General features: G+C 46.1%; 1 protein-coding gene across 4 annotated transcripts; it reads right to left on the minus strand.

Moving 5' to 3' along the window:
- Positions 1–407: 407 nt before the first annotated feature.
- Positions 408–20,344, minus strand: LOC135389046 (transcriptional repressor p66-beta-like). 4 transcript variants are annotated; one of them, XM_064618991.1, is made up of 7 exons: positions 19,897–20,343; positions 8,636–8,702; positions 7,096–7,274; positions 5,574–5,967; positions 3,961–4,227; positions 2,465–2,752; positions 408–2,300 (listed from the first exon to the last, which is right to left on the minus strand). In XM_064618991.1, exons 3-7 carry the CDS (start codon positions 7,242–7,244, stop codon positions 1,503–1,505), a joined length of 1,896 nt encoding a protein of 631 aa, XP_064475061.1. In that variant the 5' UTR covers positions 7,245–7,274; positions 8,636–8,702; positions 19,897–20,343; the 3' UTR covers positions 408–1,502. The 4 variants fall into 4 exon arrangements, with proteins under 4 accessions (XP_064475061.1, XP_064475064.1, XP_064475062.1 ...); XM_064618994.1 differs by having other exon boundaries at positions 2,507–2,752; positions 19,897–20,342; XM_064618992.1 differs by lacking the exon at positions 19,897–20,343 and adding an exon at positions 12,240–12,730.
- Between the last annotated feature and the right edge of the window lie 180 nt (positions 20,345–20,524).

Consider the following 20,524-nt stretch of genomic DNA (forward strand, 5'->3'; position numbering starts at 1 on the left):
AATATACTGCTGTGCCGTGCACCTTTTTCATAGTATACCAAGCACTGTACTAATGAATAAACCAGGAAACATACTTTCCACTAGCACAGCTGGTTGCCTGTGCAGATGTAATGTAGTAAATGCAAATTACGCTCTTACGATTCATATCCATAAGTAAGCACTAATTAGCTGGACTTCAGGAGAACCGCTTCATCAAACTTTGCCACCACTAAACAGTGACACGTGGCACTTTGCAAACCAGCATTGCAATGTACTTGACAGGTACTTTTCCCCAGTACTTCAAGTACCAATGATGCCACATACTTTGTACTAAAAGTACAGTTTTGGATACTTTGCCCATCACTACTGCTTTTGAGTTAAAAGTTGTCTCTGAATGATTTCCTCCAATAAATATATCAAAACCTCCATATCCTTTGAACTCAACCGGTTCAAGCTTTATTGAAACCTGCCATGAACAGCTCCGTTTACAAATACTCTCTCCGTGCAGCGAATCTTTCATCCCTTATATCTCATCTGCTGTGCCCAACACTGCAAAGCCCTTTACACAAATTGTTAACTTTTACAGAAAGAAAATTTTAAGCTGCACCACTCACACACATGCACACAGACTGACTCAAAGGGAAGGTGCATTTTTTTTAAATACTGTCATAAAAGGTGATATTTTTGTTTTCTGTTCAACACACACACACATATGCACACACACGCTGGCTTCCTCACTCATTGAAAGAGGGAAAGATGTGTCTAAAATGTGAGCAAAGTCCTTTCATTTTCTCCTTTTTTTTTTAGAAACAGACACACTCGTACGACCCTTTGAAAGCTTCAAATACAGTTCGTACTTCGCGTGATCGTGACATTATGCTGTGGAAACGTGATTCACTTTAGCAGGCCCGTAGCAGTTCGTCCAACATCTGCTGGACATTCAGCCCCTCGGCGTACTGCTGTGAACTTCAGGAGCTACTTAGAAAACGGAATTCCTCTTCCCAGGGGCACATACGCATTTTCCAGCAAGCGAAAGAAAAAAAGAAAGAAATGCAGAGGCGAAGGAAAACATGGCAGTTAGCACATCCTCGCGTTCACGACGGGCCTTGATTACATGGAGAGGAAAGATTTGAACTATGTGGTCAGTATTGCACTTTCAGGAAAAAGAGGACTTGCTGAGGGGAAAAAAAAGTATACAAACAAGAAAAATACAACAAATTGCAGATAAGGAAGTTCAGGGACTGCTGAACAGAGAAGATCCAGGAGAATGATAGCAGGAACAGACGAAAGTTACGGGACGTGCCATGTCCTGGATTTTTTTTTTTTTTTTAAACGTGCTTCCAATCACATCTGATTGTCCACAATAGTTCCTTTGGAGCAGTAGCACTGGTTATTTGTGTACTGAGATTCACAGGCACTGCCGTGAGGAAAGAAATAAACGAAATAGTCCGGAGGACTTCAAGGAGACCCCCCCCCCAAGTTCACACCTCCCCCGCTATAACACATCTTTCCAGTTCTTTCCGTCACGTTTTCCAGTTCACGGACCCTTGTGCCATCGACCGAGGAGGGATCATGTCGAGGAGGTACTGCCTCTGCAGCTCGGCAGAAGGCGACTTTCCGCCCAGCATCTGGTAGGAGTACGCTGCCAGGAGGGGCCCAAAGGGCAGCATGTGCGCAGGTTGAGGCGGAGGCAGGCTCTGCGCGAGCTGCTGCAGCTGCTGGGCCTGCAGTATCTGCTGCGGCGTCAGCTTCGGCAGGAAGTTGGCGGCCCCGGTGCCGAGGCGGGGCGAGTGTGCCGCAGGCGGAGGAGTGGACGCCGGAGGTGGGGACGGTGCTCCGCCCCCTGCCAGTCTCTGCTCTATTTCCTGTTCCTGTTGGAGAGCCTTGACAAACGCCGTTTTGAGGCGGTGAGTGTGTTCCGCCTTTAGCGCCTTCTTTATGTTGGAGGTGACGCAGGCTTCGCAGATGACCGGCGGTCGGCTCCGCGAAGAACTGGCACCGCGGATGTCCTGCCACTTCCAGACGGCCGTAAAGTCCAGGCCGCACTGGAGACAGGAGAAAGGGGCCGGGGGAGGGGGTGATGGGGTCTCCCCCTCCGTCAGAAAAGTGACCACTGTTTCCAGGCCCAGCAGGTAGACAAATTCGGGGTTGTTCGCGTTCGGGACAAAGTGCATCTCAGGCGGGGGAGGCTTCGGAGGAGGGATCTGGAGCAGGGTCTTCTCCAGCTGCTTCCGCAGAGCCAGCTTGGCTGCTGCCTGGCGCTGAGCCGGGGTTTGTCCGTCGTTTGTGGGGGCGGGACTGGAACTGCTTAGTGAGGTTGCCTGCACGGAAAAGATTACGTCACCAGCTGCATTCTCTCAGCGACACAAACGTTATGAGACTGGGTCATCATTCAACATTCCTGGCAAAACAGGTACACGCATCTAGAACGACTAGCACCGACTACCTCATCCCCCCCACCACCAGATCTCTGCAAAAGAGTCACCGTATTCTGGAAGGAGGACAGCAACAAGGCATCCCAGCCCACCTGCTGCTGCTGAACAGAGCTCTGCTGACTTGACGAAGAGTAGCCGATGGCATTGCTGTGTGCTGCTGCTGGTTGACTAAGGGCTCTGGCCAGGCTGCTGGGAGTCAGAGATGCAGGCCCCCTCAATAGACCGTGGTTTTGTTGCTGTTGGTGGAGAAGCATGCCGGCAACAGTGGAGGAAGCATTGGAACCCAAACGCACGCCACCGACGAGGGGAGGCGGCAGCTGTTGCTGTACAGAAGGCGACTGAAACGAGATTGTAAGCACGAAAAACGTGAGCCTACAATCTCCTGGGCTTGTTTCGTACTTGCGCTATGAATTGGTTAAAGTGAGACTACGGACGACATCTTGTGTCTTCAGCATCTTACAGAATTTAAGCCATTGCAATCCAGGTGTCACACAGTGTTCCCCCCAAAAAGCTTTGCCTCCCTACGTGAAGTGGAAGTGTCGTAAAATTCCTTTATAGTTTTGAGGGTTGTGACATCGTGTGGTGCCCAATCTACCAAGGCGTCTGGCAACATTGCCCCTCAAAGGCGGATTTCAGTCTTCTCACCACAGATGCTGTCAGACTTGCAAAGTTTCGTGAAGAGCAGTAATGTTCTCGCTGTTGCTAGGAGAATCTGTGAAATTGGCCATGTCACGTGGAACCTGCTACTCCTCTCAGAATAGTATGTTTCTTTTGTTGTTTTTTTTGAATATTCTATATATATATATATATTACAGAACAACGTAAGGATTTCAACTGATCTGCCACACTTTCGCAGATTAAACCCAATCAGTCGCGGCTGCAATGCCTGACGTGGGTGATACTGTTGGCACTTAAGACGGCTGAATGACCCACGACGAAAGAGAATTTAGTAACACCCGGACAGAAATTGTCAGGATATGGTCCAATTTTCTTTGTGCACTGAAAAGCTACGAAAGGCTGGAGAAGCATGCAGGACGAGTCCGAAAGTGGAGAATACCGCAACATCATTTGCTTGTTTTTCTCTTGGCCGCAGATTTCTAAATTCCACTTTGGGGGTATGTTGATTACCCACCGTAGAAAGCTAGGGGCTGTAGCCATGACCAAGAGTCACAATGTCACGTATCTTTCTTTTACATTCCTAGGACTAGAGTGGAAAGTGCTTACAATAATTCTGAACACTGCAAAATTGTAGACATAGTAATTTTTTTTTCATAACAACAACAACACCAGTATACAATTTTGCATATTTTTGTACTGCATATAGCAAACGTTCCACACCACCTCGTGCCAAGAGTTAATCACGCCGATTTAACTCAACATTGTTATCCAAAATGCACATCCTGTATTTTCTTTACTGTGAAGCCATAACAAGTGACCAATATGCACAATACATCCGCAGAAAGTTGCAAAACATAATCTTATCTGCTAATTTACTTGGTTTCCAGGAGTGCGACAGTGTCAATTTCACAGAAGGAAAGTATCTCACCGAATCTGCCGGTGACCTGATGCTTCCCCCACTATGGTGGTGATGATGATGGTGATGGTGGTGGTGGTGGTGATGGTTGGTGAGAGACTTGCTTCCCGTCTGGGGCTGTGGAGTGGAGCCCGGAGATCCCCTGACTAGTGGAGGTGGAGGGTTGCCCCCACTACGGGGAGCGGAGGTTGCCATGGGTGTCGATGAAGGGGCATGAGCCTTGTTTGCCACTGTCGCTGCTGACGTCGCAGTCTCCTTCAGTAATTGGCTCTGCCTTACCTGATGTCAAAGTTTCAATCACGATCAGAATTCGTTGACCGACGACTTAATAATTGCCCCCAAAGTTAACCCTAAATCCAAGACGTCCATAAACCTAGGACCAGTAGTGTATGTTAAAGCAAGCGTGATGAGAAATATACTAAAATAAAATAAAATAAAAAAAAGAACAACTGGCTGCATTTCTGGACATTCTTCCAAATGCTGTTTAAGTACTCGTGTTACAGGGGACAATCCACACAGCTGTCAAAGTTCGTGGGCCTACAAAAAACTATCGCATTAAAACAGTGAAATGTACAGCCGCGCCTCGTTAGCGTGGACACATTCGTCCCCGACCAAAGCTGTCCATAAAGCGAATCGTCCATATTATCGAATACCGAGGAAATAACAAAAAAACAATGCTGAAGGTTTATTGAAAAAATTCCCAAATTTGTGACTCCTTACAGGTATACTTGGTTGCACATCGATTTAAGCTTAGCAAAACATGTCGGCAACACCTAGAGGCTGCTGCTCAAGCAGTCGACGCCAGAACCTGACAACTCACCTTGACAACTGTACCGCCTCTGTTCTCCTAAGCTGCCGAGCGACTGCACTAAGTTTAACTAAAAGCACAACTCCTTGCACGGGGGTCAATCGCCCGTGGACGTGTTGGGAACAGTCATGACGTCATACAGGATTTTCCAGGCCTTTCATGTCCACAAAAAAAAAAAAAAAAAAAAAACTTTCCTCTTATACTTCTTGAGTGGATGGCTGTGAAGGGGAGGGCACAACTCCCTTTGTACAACGGAACCTCCCGCTTTCAAAAGTTCTCCCGTAGAATGTGGGGAGAGGCTTGCCCTCCGTATTGATACCGTACGTAATAACGAGACGAAAATACATGGACTACACATGGTTTGTACCTTGCTGAACTGTCCATCGTCCGAAAAGCGAGTTTTCATATTAACGAGACGAAAATGCATTGAAAAAGTTTGGTCCTCACAAAAGTCGTCCATAATTTGAGTTGTCCATATTAACGAGGCACGACTGTGCTTTAAAAGGATTCAAAGCAAATAATTTGTTTCTCGTTGCGTGTACACGAGTTAGGTAAGTAAGAAAGCCATAACTCTCTCCGGAGTGGTCTGAATAATAGTTACATAAATAACGTGGACTCCACACTACGTCACATGACTCAACAGATCCGGCACTTGTGAAATTGTGCCCGAATATCAAAGTCACATAAACAAGCTATATTTTGGAATTCATGTAGCACACTTAATTTTTGTGGAAGCTTCAGGAAGTGATCCCGAACTTCGAACAGCCATCTCTACGTCTACATATTTCTGCCCAGAGCTAAAACATGTCCCTCTCACCTTCTTTAACAGCACAAGTTTCATCTCCTCGTTCCTCAGCTCTTCCCTCAGCCTCCTCACCAATGTCCTCCTCCTCCTAATTTCCTCCTCTCCTAGCGACCCCAGGGCAGGGGGCGTTCTCCTCTTCTTGGGTGCCTCCCACTCCTCCAGACCTGGGCTCCCATTGAGGTGAGCATGGTGCCCGTTCAACCTGGCATTGCCAGCTTCTTCATCCGACAGAATGATGATGTCATCGGCATTGCGCATCAGCCCTTTGTGCCTCATGTGCACGAGGGGCGGAGTCTCTCGACGTCGGGACGAGGTGCTGAGGTCCACGCCCCCGTCGCTACTGGGACTGGTCAATAAGTAGGGGGACCGGGCAAGAGGGGCTGGGGTGGAACGTGGACTCTCCTTCCTGGACAGACGCAACGCCATCTTAGCAGGTTTCGGTACTAAAAAACCGTAAGGAGAAATGGACAGAAAAAAAAATGACCTAAATACTGAAAACAAAAGCCCCCCCCATCTCCTGACAGGGCTCATTTTTGGTGTTAAAGACACACTGTATTCCTGTGATGCTGCAACTCGGCTTACGTGTAGCTTGCCAACCTCATAAGATGAATGGGACAATTTTTGAACCGTTGCATGTTGTACCAATAGGGCCCGAAGTTTTAGGGTTTAACCCGTTTTTTTCGCAGATTTGCACCCTGGATTGAAGGTTGCCTCTTTAGAGTGAAACCAGATTTTTACCGGGCAAATTGCCCTCACTAAAACGTCTGTAGGAATGTGCACTTAGCTTTCTCCCCAAAGTTAGCATACTGAAAGTTTTTCCACCTAAATTCGCATGAATTTAGAGCACATGTTGATTTAACCCCCCGATTTTTACCCCCTGAATTGGGAAAAATACTTCCTGAAAACTTCAGGCTCTACATTACAAGTAAAGTAACGCAAAGGCTATCTTTGTAATTTTTGATTCTAGAGGATCAAGTTAACAGTTACAAACCTTCATCTGTGAAGCATGAAAAAGGAAAGGGCTGTCGTCCCGGCACATCAAATTTGCTCAAACAAGTGGACAAGACATTGCCACAGAAAGAGCTGTGAGGTTACCCATTATTCCATTACATCAGATCATCGCCAGCAATGGGGTAGAGTATTGTCCCTGGCAATGAAACTCCCTACATCATCATCATTCAAATAAAGTTGTTGGGATTGTGTGTTCTTCTTGGCTGCTTCCCTTTTTGCCACCACCACATTACAGAGCCCCAAATACTTCCATGCGTATCTCAGCCAATCAGAAAAGAAAGAAACCACACCTCTCCTCGTTGTCGCCGATATATATGTCCCAAAATCCCTACCACGGACCGCAGTAAGCACATGCCACATATTTATGATAGCAAAAGGCATCCTGAACACTCTAAATTCACAAAGCCTGGCCCGACCCTTTCAGAAAAGGGTCAAGGCAGACCAGGAACTCTGCTGATACAAGGCAAAAACATTTTACAACTGGAACTGCACAATTATCCTGAATTTTTTTTTTAAAGCTTACTTGACGGACAGGTCTTCGACCTCCATGGGTTCAGAGTCTGGCTGGGGTTCTCGTTTGAAATTGTTTCGGCTGAGGGGCCATCCGTCCTGCCGTGTGGCAGATCTGAAGACCTCGGATGACGCCAAGTGCCGTGGCCCCACCTCAGACATCTTGCCTCAAACGCTTTCGTGTTGTTACATCTGCAATAGTCGTGGTTACATCAGCAAAGCCAGCGTTATATCCGTCACATACTTATTGTTGTAGTTAGTTTAATGTATCCTTCACTGCTCGGTGAACTAAGAGGCACACAGGGGACAAAAACAAGAAAGTAAATGGCGAACTCAGAACTGTAAGAATTCCTACACACATTGTAAACGTATTTTTATTTTTATTTATTTATATAAACGTAACGCGAAATTAAATGCTCGCAAATAACTTCGCAAATGACTGAACGCACGATTCACGAAAATTAATACGACGCGAATAAAAATACGTTTAATTTAGAACCACCCAATTCTTCTATGGCTCAGCCATCCAATGCTATGCTATATCAATATCTTGAAGCAGCATTTCCCATACTATGGGTTGCAACCCCCCACAGGAGTAGTGACAGGTTCTGCCAGAGGGTCGCGAAAGGGATTGGGAACTTCAAAGAAAGGACCAGCAGATGATGTCCTTAGACCCTGCCCCGCGTCACAAAAAATAAAAACTCGTGGTGGCAGACCCCTGAGGTCTAAAAAACCAAGCTCACTTTAGTGAATAGGAACAGCCATTCCTGCTGATATGCATTTTTCTTTCTCTCTCTCTCTCTTTTTGCTAAGGTTACTAGCCCAGTTGACTCAGACTATATTAACTGTCAAATTAAATTTCAATGTCAATGTTGTGTATTACTCTTCATGCACTGAGATCGTAAAGCTTGTGGCATCGATGTCTCTTAAACAAGAGCACTATGTGTGAGCAGCAGCAGCTTGTTTATAATGACCCAACAATTTTTAAACGTATTCTATTTCATTATCGCGTGGAGGTACAAATACGGTGCAAATGCGGTCTTTTACTCCACGCACAAAAAAGGTACGCACTCAACTTCGTCAATGTCTCTATTCTACTAAAGTCACAAGCCTGGCAAACAGAGACAGCCATGTGGTAAGGTCAAGTTTTGATTGCAATGTTGCGTGCTCGTCTCTCTTTTGCACAATTTATCCTTTGCGAGATTCATTTGACATGATGAAGATAAACAAGAGAGAAAACACAATTTTGCTGAACAAGGACCAGCCTAATTTTGAGTGGAGTTCCATGGGCTCGTACTACTATATTCTAAAGATAAAACATGCAAGATTGAAATATGGCAGTGGTTGAAAACAGACAGACAGCAGCAAAAGTTGAACCTGCACCTTTTTGACGCTTATGTTTGTGTGTTACTGCCTCAGACAAGTTACTTCCATACGATAAAACGTGTTTTCCTCTTAACTGTGGTGCCAATCCAATAACTTCAATTATCCTCCTACTAGCCATGCAGCACTTCAAAAATTACGCTAGTGAAATAAAAATGAGCGTTATTTACCAGTGTTTTGTCCTTGCAATGATGCTGTCAGGACATAACTTAAATAGATGAGACATTCCTAAGCAATCTGCAAGTAAAGATACAGACAACAATAATAAGATAACATTGTCTTTAGGCAGCAGCATAGAAAGCAGAAAACACAATTCAATTGAGGTCTTTAACAGGTTTCAACACGGCTTGAACTGATCACATGACCATACAGCTGGAACTGATTACTTTGCAACTTTGAGAGGTGTGCAAAGGATTGCCTTGACAACGGCATGTGCACAGTCCATCAGATAGGTTACTGTTGCTGCCTATTGAGTATGTCCCTCTCTTTAAAATACAGACGGTCATTACTTTTGTGCCTGGTTCAAATAGTGTTGCAATGGAGCATAATTACTTGAGCGCAGTTTTATGTAGTGGTATTCCTCGACAATACCACACAGGAAAACTAGGAATGCTCGTGAACAAACAGCTTATATCTACATTCTGACATCTGGATTATTTACACAGAGATTATCATGCATGTTTACCTAGCCTGCTAAGACTGCAACGGGCCATTTCAGACCTGCGCCTCCTCCCAAGAGGGTACAGATATAGTTTCAGGTTTTTGTTCCTCTGTAACATTTCACCCATTAATGTTGCAACAAGACTCTGTTCATGGTTTTTACTATCATCCATTTTTCTCGGTGTGTTCATAGTGTGGCCTGAATATTCTTCCAGTCTGCTGACCGAATAGTTTGTTCATGCATAAAATGGATTCAATTGGTGATATTTTTCTCACACACTAGCGCAAAATTTGTCTATTTTTCATAAAAGCTTGAGACAAGTTCGCAGACACAAAGGCAATATTTTTGTATGAACTCTTGTACTCGGTGTTTCGTATTTAATGAAATATAATACACATAATTCTTCCGGTTTCTTTCAGCATGCAAACGGTGACATAATACACTGTGGTATGACATATGCAACTCATACAGCAGAGAGAGAGACACCAGGGTGTCTACCAAATTGCAGCCTTCAAATTCCCAGACTTTTCCAGGTTTCCACTGCTTAAAAACGCATAAAAAATCCCTGACAATTCCTGCTAGGAGCTGCACCTGCTTCCTACTGACCAAAGTTCAAGTCGTCTTTTCTTGACAGGTTCATGCAGAATTGGCTTCCAAGACCAAGCTCTTCTATAAGAGTGTCTCTGACCTTTTGGGGGATAATTTGATGCATCGCAACACAATGTGTTTCTGTGATTTCCGAACAGATGGCACCTTTTTTGTGTGCAACGTGGGATTATCACTGGAACACGGGATGCCTTTTGTTTTTGAATGGTAAGACGCAAAAAGTAAGATTAGATATAAAGCACGTCTGAGGAATTTAAACAAAAAGATGTGGGCCAGGAAAACATGAAACACATGAGGACTAGATGTCTGTCTGCTACGTATTTAACCTGGGATGAGGAAAGCAGGGAAAAAAGTATAAAGACTAGGGTAAGAGAATTGAAAACTAGACAATGGGCAAGTAACATGCAAGCGAAACCGTCACTCGGAATGTACAGGGAACATAAAAAGAAAATATGATCAGCGGGAATTTTTGACAATTCTAGAGGGAGCACGTTGCTGCTTGAGGCAAGGACAGGGATGCTAAGAACAAAAACCCATGTAGATAAATATTCGGAAATCACAGGCAAAGCATGCAGTATAAGTGGGCAGGAAGAAGAGATCGCGGAACATGTCCTATCGAAATTCAGCCGGCGCAAGATGATGTGGCCATATAGGAAGCAGTGGGTTTTCGAGACGACAGAGACAAGTTAACATTTTGGTTACACAAAACACGAGGGAACGTCTAAACAGTTGATGGGCTAGGAATAATTTTACCAAGATTAATACTCGCACAGGCGCTCGTACATGATTGTTCGAACTGTAATACTCTAGTTCTAGGCTAGGTGGCGCAAGCTACCGCCCGTTCCAAGGGGGTAAAGCCTCAGGGTCCAGCTTGTGCCGTAAATAGAAGAGTGTTACCTATTGTGCTGTCTAGTCCCATGGCCCGGATTGTGTCTTGTCTTTCTGTATGTATGTGGTGTTGATTTTAAGTGCATGTCTTTCAGCCAATGAGTATCCTCCCAAGATGTATCTTACTGTAGAAGTGTTTCTTTTCTTGTTTGTTTTTCTCACGTGGTAAATATTTTCGCATTTTTGATAAAAATTGACCGTAAAAGTGATTTGCGAGAACCAAAATTCGTGCAACAGGTCTTCAGACGGTGCTCGGCTTGCTGTACAATTCGTCAACTATCCATGGTTTTGGCACTGTCCTAGTCCCACTTAGCGAGAGTACAAGTTATCCCCCTCAACGCTTCATAATTCACTGTGCCCAGAGGCGGTGCAGGATTTTTCTGGGATAAATAATAATAATAATAATAATAATTAAAAAATAATAATAATGGGGGCTCAGTGTAGGACAATGCAACATGTACTGCATGAGCCCCATTGAAGCACTGCAGAAATTGAGGGCGGATTAGGATACCTGGACCCCGCTCTGATACACCAGACTGTATTGCACTCATGGTATTGCACGCAAGGCTTTTTTTCCCCTTCTAGTTTCATGCCTTTCCACGTAATTTCCTACCAGTGGTTTATCCAGAATCCCAAGCCTGGAGGGGAGTTGGAAAAAATGGGGAACCCCATTATTATAGTTACATCATTACACCTTAACATGTCATTACTGACATGTGTCTAAAGCTGAAATCGCAAGGGCACCCCCCCCCCCCCCCCTAGGGGGTACACAGGTGCAGAAGTTAGGGGGGTGTTACTGAACATTTGGGGGGTGTAGGGGATATCTGGATAAATCACTGTTTCCTACTATGTGGAAGGATCTGCTGCTACTCACCCCTAGCTCTTTTTTTTTTGTGTGTGTGTGTATGTGGATGGGAAGGTGTGACATGGTAAATATTCCTAATCCTTCTTACAATTCCGGATATTTATGTCTCGGACTCCGAGGTCATTGATTCAGCTCTCACAAAGCGGAGCTTCCACCGCTATTTTCCAATGCAAAGACGCGAGACCGATATTGTGACCTTCGATATGTACGCGAAGAATGAGTCTTGGCTGATAAGACTAATCATAGCCTGGCATCCCGTGTTTTTACTTCTAGATAACTACAGAGCTCACAAGGAGCTCAATGCGGAATGGCAACGGCTTTTTCCGCACACACGCTTACCAACGACCTCTGTTGAACTCGTTTCCAAGTTCGACAACTACACGGCGCCAAATTAGTTTCACAACTCGCCCGAGAAGCTGGAGTAATAATTCGGACACACGTGCCATCATCCTCGAGACTGCTCCAAAACGAACACCGGTGCAACCTCGTACAAATGAGTTCCGCGAGAACTACAAAACGGGAAGCAAGCAGCACTTCACGGAACTCCGAACTAACAACACTTCCACGTGATGTAAAATACAAACGCCAACCGGACGCGAGCGCTTTGCCTCCCACAAAAACACATCCAAACAGACGCAGGTATAGAACTAGAACCAAGCGTAATTATGTTCCGATCAAACTGAACGAACCGATCATTTCGGTAAACATCGGGTCACGGCATCATTCTCAAAATGGCGAACTTTTCGTTAATTACCGTCTCAGGTTTTTCGTTTGCCAGTCTTCTTTCTTCCGTCCATGGCGAATGAACATGTCACGATTGACTTTTTCTCGTTTTGTTTCTTCTATTTCGGGAGTAAACACAGCGATGGACTCGTATCTAACAACACTCGGATTATCCTGCTGTTTGACATCCGTCCCGCTGCTTGTATCCAAAACGACACGCCGCACACGCGAAGCAACACACACCGAAGAGAACGAGCGAAGAGTTAATTCCTTCGTTTCCTTGATCGGATCGTCAGGAGCCGATCAGCTTACGGCGGCACTTTGAATCCCGCGGCTGGATGTTCCGTCCAGTGGAAGCCGTATGGTCTGCACGTTTTACCCCCCGAGCTCTTCTCTGGTTCAGGAAAACGGTGAAATGTGCCAAGGAACCGCAGGACACATGGACACCGACAGTGTCAACGAACAAAGAGGCACGGCTGCCGCCATTTTAGACCTCTCGCCTCCCCTCCACTCGTCGTGTCCACCCTTTTGCCATTTTTGCTTCATTTTCCTTTCTGGCTTCTTTCACGGTGGCGCCCCCACGCGCACGTCGCACGCAACAAACAAGCCCTCCCGGCGATTGATCCCTGCAGGATCTCCGGTTTTCTCCTTCCCGCTCTTGGTAGCAGATGATAGCGTTGTCGTCTGCTCCCGCACTGGGAACGCCGTTCCCCGCGACGTTTTTATATGAAAAGCAAATTTATTCCAATTCAAGCGCGTCGAGCCTTCGTACTTTGAACGCAGAGTGTTTTTCGGCAAGGTCGAATGTTTTATCGTGAGGTCGCCAACAGAAGGGTCGTCTGCTCCGATAGAAGGAACGAGCGCACGGCCGCGCAAAAACGGCACAATTTTTTGTGCGCGTAAACAGAGCGCGAAACTCTCGGAAACGTCGCCGTTGTTTGACACGTCAGAGCCTTACCGCGTAGCTGAGTGAGCTGGCCTTGAGATGCGGAAAACAATAGCCGTCGCCACAGATGCTTTGCATATACAGTTCCAAAACCATGTGATTGGGTTCAGCGAGAGGCATAAGTGGCGCGAAGCCAATTGTATTAACTGTCGACGAGCACTCGCGAAAAACGATCAAATGAACTCGGATGGAAACTTTTCCACGCAACAGCGTTGGCAACCGCACGCCACTTGCGAGCTCTTCTGTTACGTTCAGTGACGTATGTCGACGATTGACTTCTGCAATCTTGTCATCTGCAAAACCATTGTTTCCTCACTGAGCGCAGACTTTAACGCTCGGAGAGACTATCCGAAAGCTGCACATCGCTTCCGGTCGGGACAGGAGAAATCAAAAGGAGGACTGACGTTAACAGCCGATGCAAAAAGCCGGGGGAACTAGGTCGGCCAAACAAAAATACCGAAGTATAAAGCAAAATGCAACGGAGACAATGAGCATGGAGCTGCTGGAAGATGGGAAATGAGGTGCCCTCTTCAAATGGGTAGTCGATGCAGCACATATTAAGCGGTTCACAATTTGTGTTCTCCCGCATGTGAAAACTCTCGCCACAGTTGGGCCTGAATCCTCTTCGATAACTCCACTACATGTCGAAAAGGCAACAACATTGACCAACGTCGACCGCACCTGTGGTGCACAACTTCCGGTGTCAGCCTGTCATCGTAATTGTCTTTCTCTCTTTGCCCTGTAAATGTCACTGAACTTTGCTGACGTCACAGTAATGGCAGGTCTCTGCAGCATTAGCTTTAACCATAATTGTGCCTTCAAGTTAACCACTAAGAAACTACTGAGTACAGACAAACGTTAAAGCACGAATCATTTTACTGCACGTCAGTATATGGTATACCGAACAACGCCATTGCTGGTTGATGAACAGACTCACAGTCACTACAAAAGGATTGCGCGTACTGATTGAAAAAATGCCCGCATTAAACTATTTTGCGGTGAAAGATTCACTGCTTCGCTGACTGTTCAATCTGAACGAGTTGATTGTATCTACTAAAATGCCTTTCCCACTCATTTACGTTATGCAGCACGTTTATCGCCAGATCTAAGATATTCTCCTGGGTCCCGACTTTTTTTTAGGTGCGCAAGGGGGGGGGGGGGTATGCCCCCTTTCTGTCCCCCTTCTGCGTCCGCCTGATTCTCCCCAGCGCGCGCGGGTCAACCACCCTAAACGCGCGAGAAAACGCGCAACAGCAGTGCCCAGTGTTGCCCTGCTGCTGCTACGTTTTATAATTAGACAAAAATTCGGGTCGGCCGCGCCGGCCCGTGACCAAACCGGATTCAGACATTCGCGACCAAACACAAACCCCACCCCAAACGACTCTACAAGTCTGGCAGACGACGCATTCACTTGGCATCGCAGCATATATGTGACTGATTGGCTGCATATCATTCAAAAGCTCTCTTGCGACACCGCGAATGGCATGTCAGTAATGTGGTTTTCGTGAGTATCGAAGTCGTTAACATCGCCAGTAGTAGTCTGTACTTATGCGAAGTTACAACGACACGCTTTCCTGTGGCGGAAGCTCTCACACTTCAGTTGTTTCCGTTTCTGCTACGCCTGCCCAAGAGACGTTGTTGTGCCGCTGGAGGATTGCCAATTTACGATGGTATTTTCTCAAGTGAACACGCCGTGTTTGGTTTCGAAAAAAGTCCGTTTAAATTTGTTCTCTTAAAAAAGAAAAGCGGTAGAATACAGCGACACTGTAATTATGCGCTGCGAATACTACCAATAAGTTCAGTTTCCGTCGCTTACCCAAAATCGTCTGCAACAAAAGCGCGCGTCTCTCCTATCAGCTCCGTTGCTGCCACATCTGCTATGCAGCCACCGATACCCCATAGCAACCGAACAAGACTTCCGAGCGAGCGACATTTCTCCTTTTCTTTATGTTAACTTTTATACTCCGCCATTTTGTGTTTCTTCTTCCAAACCTTCCTTCCCGTGCAGCCGGCCATTTCAAGAACCCTCGTCGTCTGCTTCAGAAACAGCCAATGAGAAGAGCGCGAGGCGACAGCGCGATCCCATCAACCCCTTCGTTCTCTTTATACTCATATAAATACCGTACAAACAAAACAAAATGTAAAGATAGTCAAAACAAAAAGGAGACTAAGAAATCGATATGTTGGACTAGCGCGTTCGTACAGACAGAACAGAACAGAGACCGCGCAATGCAGAAAAATCTGGCAATGGCGGAAAGAATGAAGAGAGGTGGAAAGCAAAAATGCGCCAACGAATCGCCGGCAGCAGCCAATTACAAGAAGAGAATGAAGAGCGGAGAAGACGCGGAAAGAGGTATTCCTCCGCCCGCCACCCCCCACTCTCTTCTCCCCACCTCAGCCGGAGGCATGCGAGCTGATCATACGGAGCAGGGCAACCACTAATTCGTGGACTACACCATGAGCATTATCGCAAAGTCAACTCCGCTCTCCTTAGCTCAGGAAGTCCGAACTGCAGGATCTCATCACGTGAGCCGGAGACACTGAACTTAAAAAAAGAAGAAGAAACAGCTAAACTATATTTTTTCTTTTGCTCGAAAATATAAATAAAAAACGCACCGTGGAGCAAAAGGGGGCGTAGCTCCCACAAAAGGGGCTTATTCGCATACGGGGAGAAAATACACCGACAAGATCACCCGACTCTTTTCTTCTTTTTCGGCAACGAAACGAGCCCTTGGGTAAATCCGAGACAAAGAAAACTACAACAGAGAGATTTCAGTCCAATGCGGTAGCACAAGATCGCAGTGAAGAAAAGGTGAGCTAAAATTGCAAATGACAGACTCGAAATTCGTCGTCCTCTCATTTTGTTCCACGCAAGCCTCCGAAGTAAAGCGCAAAAAAAAAAGGGGCACTCGCCGGACGTGTGAGAATAAGGATGCTCAAGGTATGAATGACACTTGACATCTAACACTTGGATGGGATGGCACCGAGAGCAACTTGGGTGAAAACTTCTCCGGCGCGCTAGAATATACGAGCCCAGCGCAGGAGACGGAAGAACACTTGGAAGGGTCAGCGTAAAACCTGCCCCATTACGCAACTACGTAATATAGACGACGTGAACTGACGACCACCAGCGTTACCACCACCACGTCGACGAGAAACGCTTTTCGCTCGACCTCGGAGCATTGTTGAGGCGGCGGGATATACTGCTCTTAGATGTGTGGCGACTCAATATTCCATTTCACCACATTACCTCCAGCCATGGGGTAGGGTATCCGCCCCTGGCGATGAAACTCCCTACTTATCATCATTTAAATAAAGTAAGTTGTTGTTAGATGCACAAAAACCTTGGTTGAAACGCCGGGCACATTAGTTACGATACGTGGAAACTTCTATGGCTTTTTCTAGGTTCGGAATGTGCAGACTTCTCGGTGGTAGGCTGTCATCGAATTTTACTTAAGTGAACATTGCGTTGACCCGTTGACGTGGGATCGGATGCAAACTAGCATTGTTAGTTAACAACAGTGACGTTTATCATTTCCTCCGGAACATACACGGCACATCGGATTTATAACTTGAGAAATAATAACAACAAAGGAAAATCTAACAGTTGCCTGCTTATCAGCGGAAGTTACTCAATGTATGTCTTTTCCTCGTCTCGCACGTCTTCGTATTATCCGAGCCGTCGTGCCCCGTCATCTGCAATGTCAGCAACTTCTGCTTCGCGAAGCCGTCGCTCTATGTGAAGATACACGGACCATATACGAGAGTTGTGGACGTTCTCGTGTTCGGGCTACGAGCTTTCGCTCACTACGAAGCAAACTAGGGAGCGAGCAGTCGTCTGCAACACGCGCGGGCTTTCGCTGCCCGTCGTCTGCGATCAACGTCGTCTTTTTTCCCTGTCGTCTGCTTCTTTATTTTCGACCTCGCCACCAGAAACGAGCCAAGAAGACTACCTTACAAAAATGAACAATTACAGTAATTTGGGGGCTCGCGGTTAATTATAGCCATGAATGACAAATAATTTTATCCAACATTCTGCTGTGTTTTTCATTCTGATTCTGTTTTTCATTCTGACGGGGGCTACGCCCCCGTCACTCGCGAACGGGGGCGTAGCAAAGCAAGTTGCACATGTCATCAAGCTATTGAAGTCCGCTGACGGAAAGCCCAATCTTCGATAACGACTAAATAAATAAATAAAGGGGGAATCACTGGTCCACCGAAAGTGAGTTCGAACCGCTATTACTCCCCTACACTACTCAAACTGGTACCGAAGCGAACCCACTGCCCCAAATTGGGGCGCAGTGCTGTCAGGACGTGGCAAGCAGAACCCTGAACCTGAGTCAGTGTGTTGGTGCATTGACGGGGAACTCCAAACAGTACAATGCTAATTCCTGTCGAGATCTCGCAGCAGAACCACAACCAATGAAAATTCCGGTCTAAAGTTAGCAACAAATTATATGGGCACATTTGTTTCTTTTTATTTGCATTCAACTTTGTAGCGGATAAGAGGGTGGTCGAAATGAAAGCAACGCCTTCCCACCACTCGAGAGTCAATGGAGCTCCTCTCCTCTCACTTCAGACAGACACCGCCGCTCCCGTATTGCGCTCACCTCCCGACCCGAGAATAGATAGAAGACGGAAGAGAGCGAGCGAAGAGAATGCAACCCGAAAGAGCGACACATTTTCACGACGCCATGATGATTTTCACGAACCGATCCGCAATTAAAATCTTCCCCGAGCCCCATGACTAACTGCCGCAAAAGCGACCACGGGCATTTGCGGCATGTGGCATATGCCAATGAAGGCCGTTCGGACACGGTCCGTGCCGATCTGATCAGTTGCACAACATCCCCCCCGCCCTCCCTCCTCGACCAAAAGCGTCGTTTCTTCAACAATAATATCGAGGAGAGCAGAGAACCGAAGCGGCCGCCATATTTGTTTAATCCCCGGCGGAAGCAGACGGCTGCCTTCTGCTAATGGGGAAGAAACAAAAAATGTCGCTGAAAACGAATAAGCGATCTGAGGTTTTGGTGAGGTGAAATAATGTACGTTTTGTGCGACATTTCATTCACCTGCACTGATAAATTAACCTAACTCAATTTTGTATACGATTTCACGGTGTCACTTGTAGAGATAGTTAAATTGGAGGTCAGAATGAAACAATTGCAGAGTGAAGGGATGACGTGTCATTTTCTTGTCCAACTTGGAATGCAAGTATCACGTGAATCAGATACACGATCCCCTATGTTTTGCTTTTACTGTCAATAACATTAACAGAGTTTCCATCAAATTTAGGACTGATTCATTGGATATTTCATCAATGCCTTCACAATATGATCACTACCTTTGCGCTGATATGAACACATGGTTTGTTAGGATACTTTAGTTTTTTAGTCGGATGGTACATATATAAGGCATTACGTTAAAGGAAGGCGTGTCATGTTGCACAGTTTAAGGAATGCATGCACGGACACGAAACGTCTCTATATAATTTAAGGCACGTTTGTTACAGCTCGTGAACGCAAGTGCGATGGGGGGCACACGTACTTATATCACTCCTGAAGCTATTCTCCCAAAAATCTATTATGTGCCGGTGACAGTACAGAACTCATGTACGTATTCAGAGTTAGTTTACGTGCAATGTCTGCATGCGTAGCTCGCTTCTTATCTCCAACAAGCGGCCTAAGTAAAATATTGTGTCAGCATTAGACGTCCAACGTCGTGTACGTCATTGTTGCAGTTTCATCACAAGGATGTTATGCTTATATTTTTGCAGTGAACAGCAGATGGGACGGCTGCTCAGAAATTATTTTCCTCCAGGCAGAATATTAAGCAACGCCCAAGTCTCAAATTGAGGAGAGTTCAGCGTCGCCTTAATCACAGGCCAAAACCTATGACATGGTCCGAAAACAGATTTGGCGCTGAACCACTGGCAAGATGTGACTCAAATTGTCTCCCCGCGAAGTCCACACACAAAAAAGAAAAAGTTCAAAAGGCACATAATTCCAACCGCGTTTACTGTGCTATATATAGACCGATGTCACCAAAGGCCCAGTGAAAACGGTGTCACTTGAAAACCGCTGTTGGCAAAACCAATCATAGTTATCAAAACACTGTCGTCAGTTTAATCGATGAGACGCATATCTCAAGACATTCGCCGTCCTTGAACCAACGGCAGTCAAGAGGGGGAGGTCAATTTTGGCGAATAATTAACAGGCCACGAAGCACAACCTTTCCAAACGCAACAACACACCATTCATTAAAATGTGCTAGTGGCGCGCTGCAGACGGCTATTTTTAGTGAGCCCAACACATTAAGCAATCGATTCGTAGGCCTAGTCTCTTAGAACAATTAAATCGAGACACGTCCCCTCCTGAGACAAGTTTACTACACGCGCAGAAACATATTTTCCCGCTTCACACCATGCACTCATTCATCCAGCACGAAGTTTCGCACACAATAACATGCCACTGGAAGGGAATAAAGATGCTCAGAAAATTGCACAAGTCTGCCAGACCCTTCTCCAAATCCGATCGCCATGCCACTCGCCTTTTTTTATATTGACTTCCAAACTTCAGACCGGACGCCGGTAAGAAGATTATTACACGGAAAATCGGCCCCTAAATACGCTACTCTTCACAATTCGACAGTGCGAACGATGAACTTCGACACGCTAGTCAGTACACCGAACGATATTACCTTCCAGCAAAAGGCTGAGAACGAAGAAGATCCGATTTCTTACCTGATAAAGTTTCTTCCGTCGCTTGATCACAGACCGTCGTTAGGGTTAACTTCACCTATTAGACTAAGCCTAAAAGCAAATGAGCAACACAATCAGGCAACCAAGTCCTTCCGATTCGTTTCCGATCTTGATCCGGCTGTAACAATCCCAAATCGGTGTTGGCGGTCAACTCTTGAGGACACTTTGTGCACGAACCGGTGGAAAGAAATAACAGTTGGGCAACAGTTCCTTAATTGCAAGATCACAGTAACGCCACATTCAAATTCGGGCGAGGAGTGTCGTCGCCATCCCTCCCTCGGCTCCTAAAGTCAGCTGACCTCTCGTCTGCTCGCACATCAACGCTGCTACGGCAACATGGCGAAGTCGTACGGGGCTCTCTTGCAGACTTCAAGGGCCTTGTAAACAAATTGTTTACAATAAACAGTTTCGCAGACGGTGATTGGCGAGCACCCTGATCATATGGTTGCACCTCTCGTGAAGGATTCTTCCGGCGTTGAGTGTTTTACCCTCCCCCAATCAGCGGCGATGCCGGTTACCACAGGAACGCAGTACACAGGAGGGGTCGGCCGCTTTTCGGCTTTATTTACGTCGACTATCAAAATCGTTCACTTACCCATGCATTGGTTGT

Source organism: Ornithodoros turicata, chromosome 3, assembly GCF_037126465.1.
Source record: "Ornithodoros turicata isolate Travis chromosome 3, ASM3712646v1, whole genome shotgun sequence".
NCBI lineage: Eukaryota > Metazoa > Arthropoda > Arachnida > Ixodida > Argasidae > Ornithodoros > Ornithodoros turicata.

Coding starts and splice junctions, on each gene's coding strand:
- LOC135389046 (XM_064618993.1), bottom strand. CDS start 7,244: ATGTCTGAGGTGGGGCCACGGCACTTGGCGTCATCCGAGGTCTTCAGA. Junction 5,968..7,095: donor GTCGAAGACCTGTCCGTCAA/GTAAGCTTTAAA, acceptor GCGTCTGTCCAG/GAAGGAGAGTCCACGTTCCA. Junction 4,228..5,573: donor AACTTGTGCTGTTAAAGAAG/GTGAGAGGGACA, acceptor CTTTGACATCAG/GTAAGGCAGAGCCAATTACT.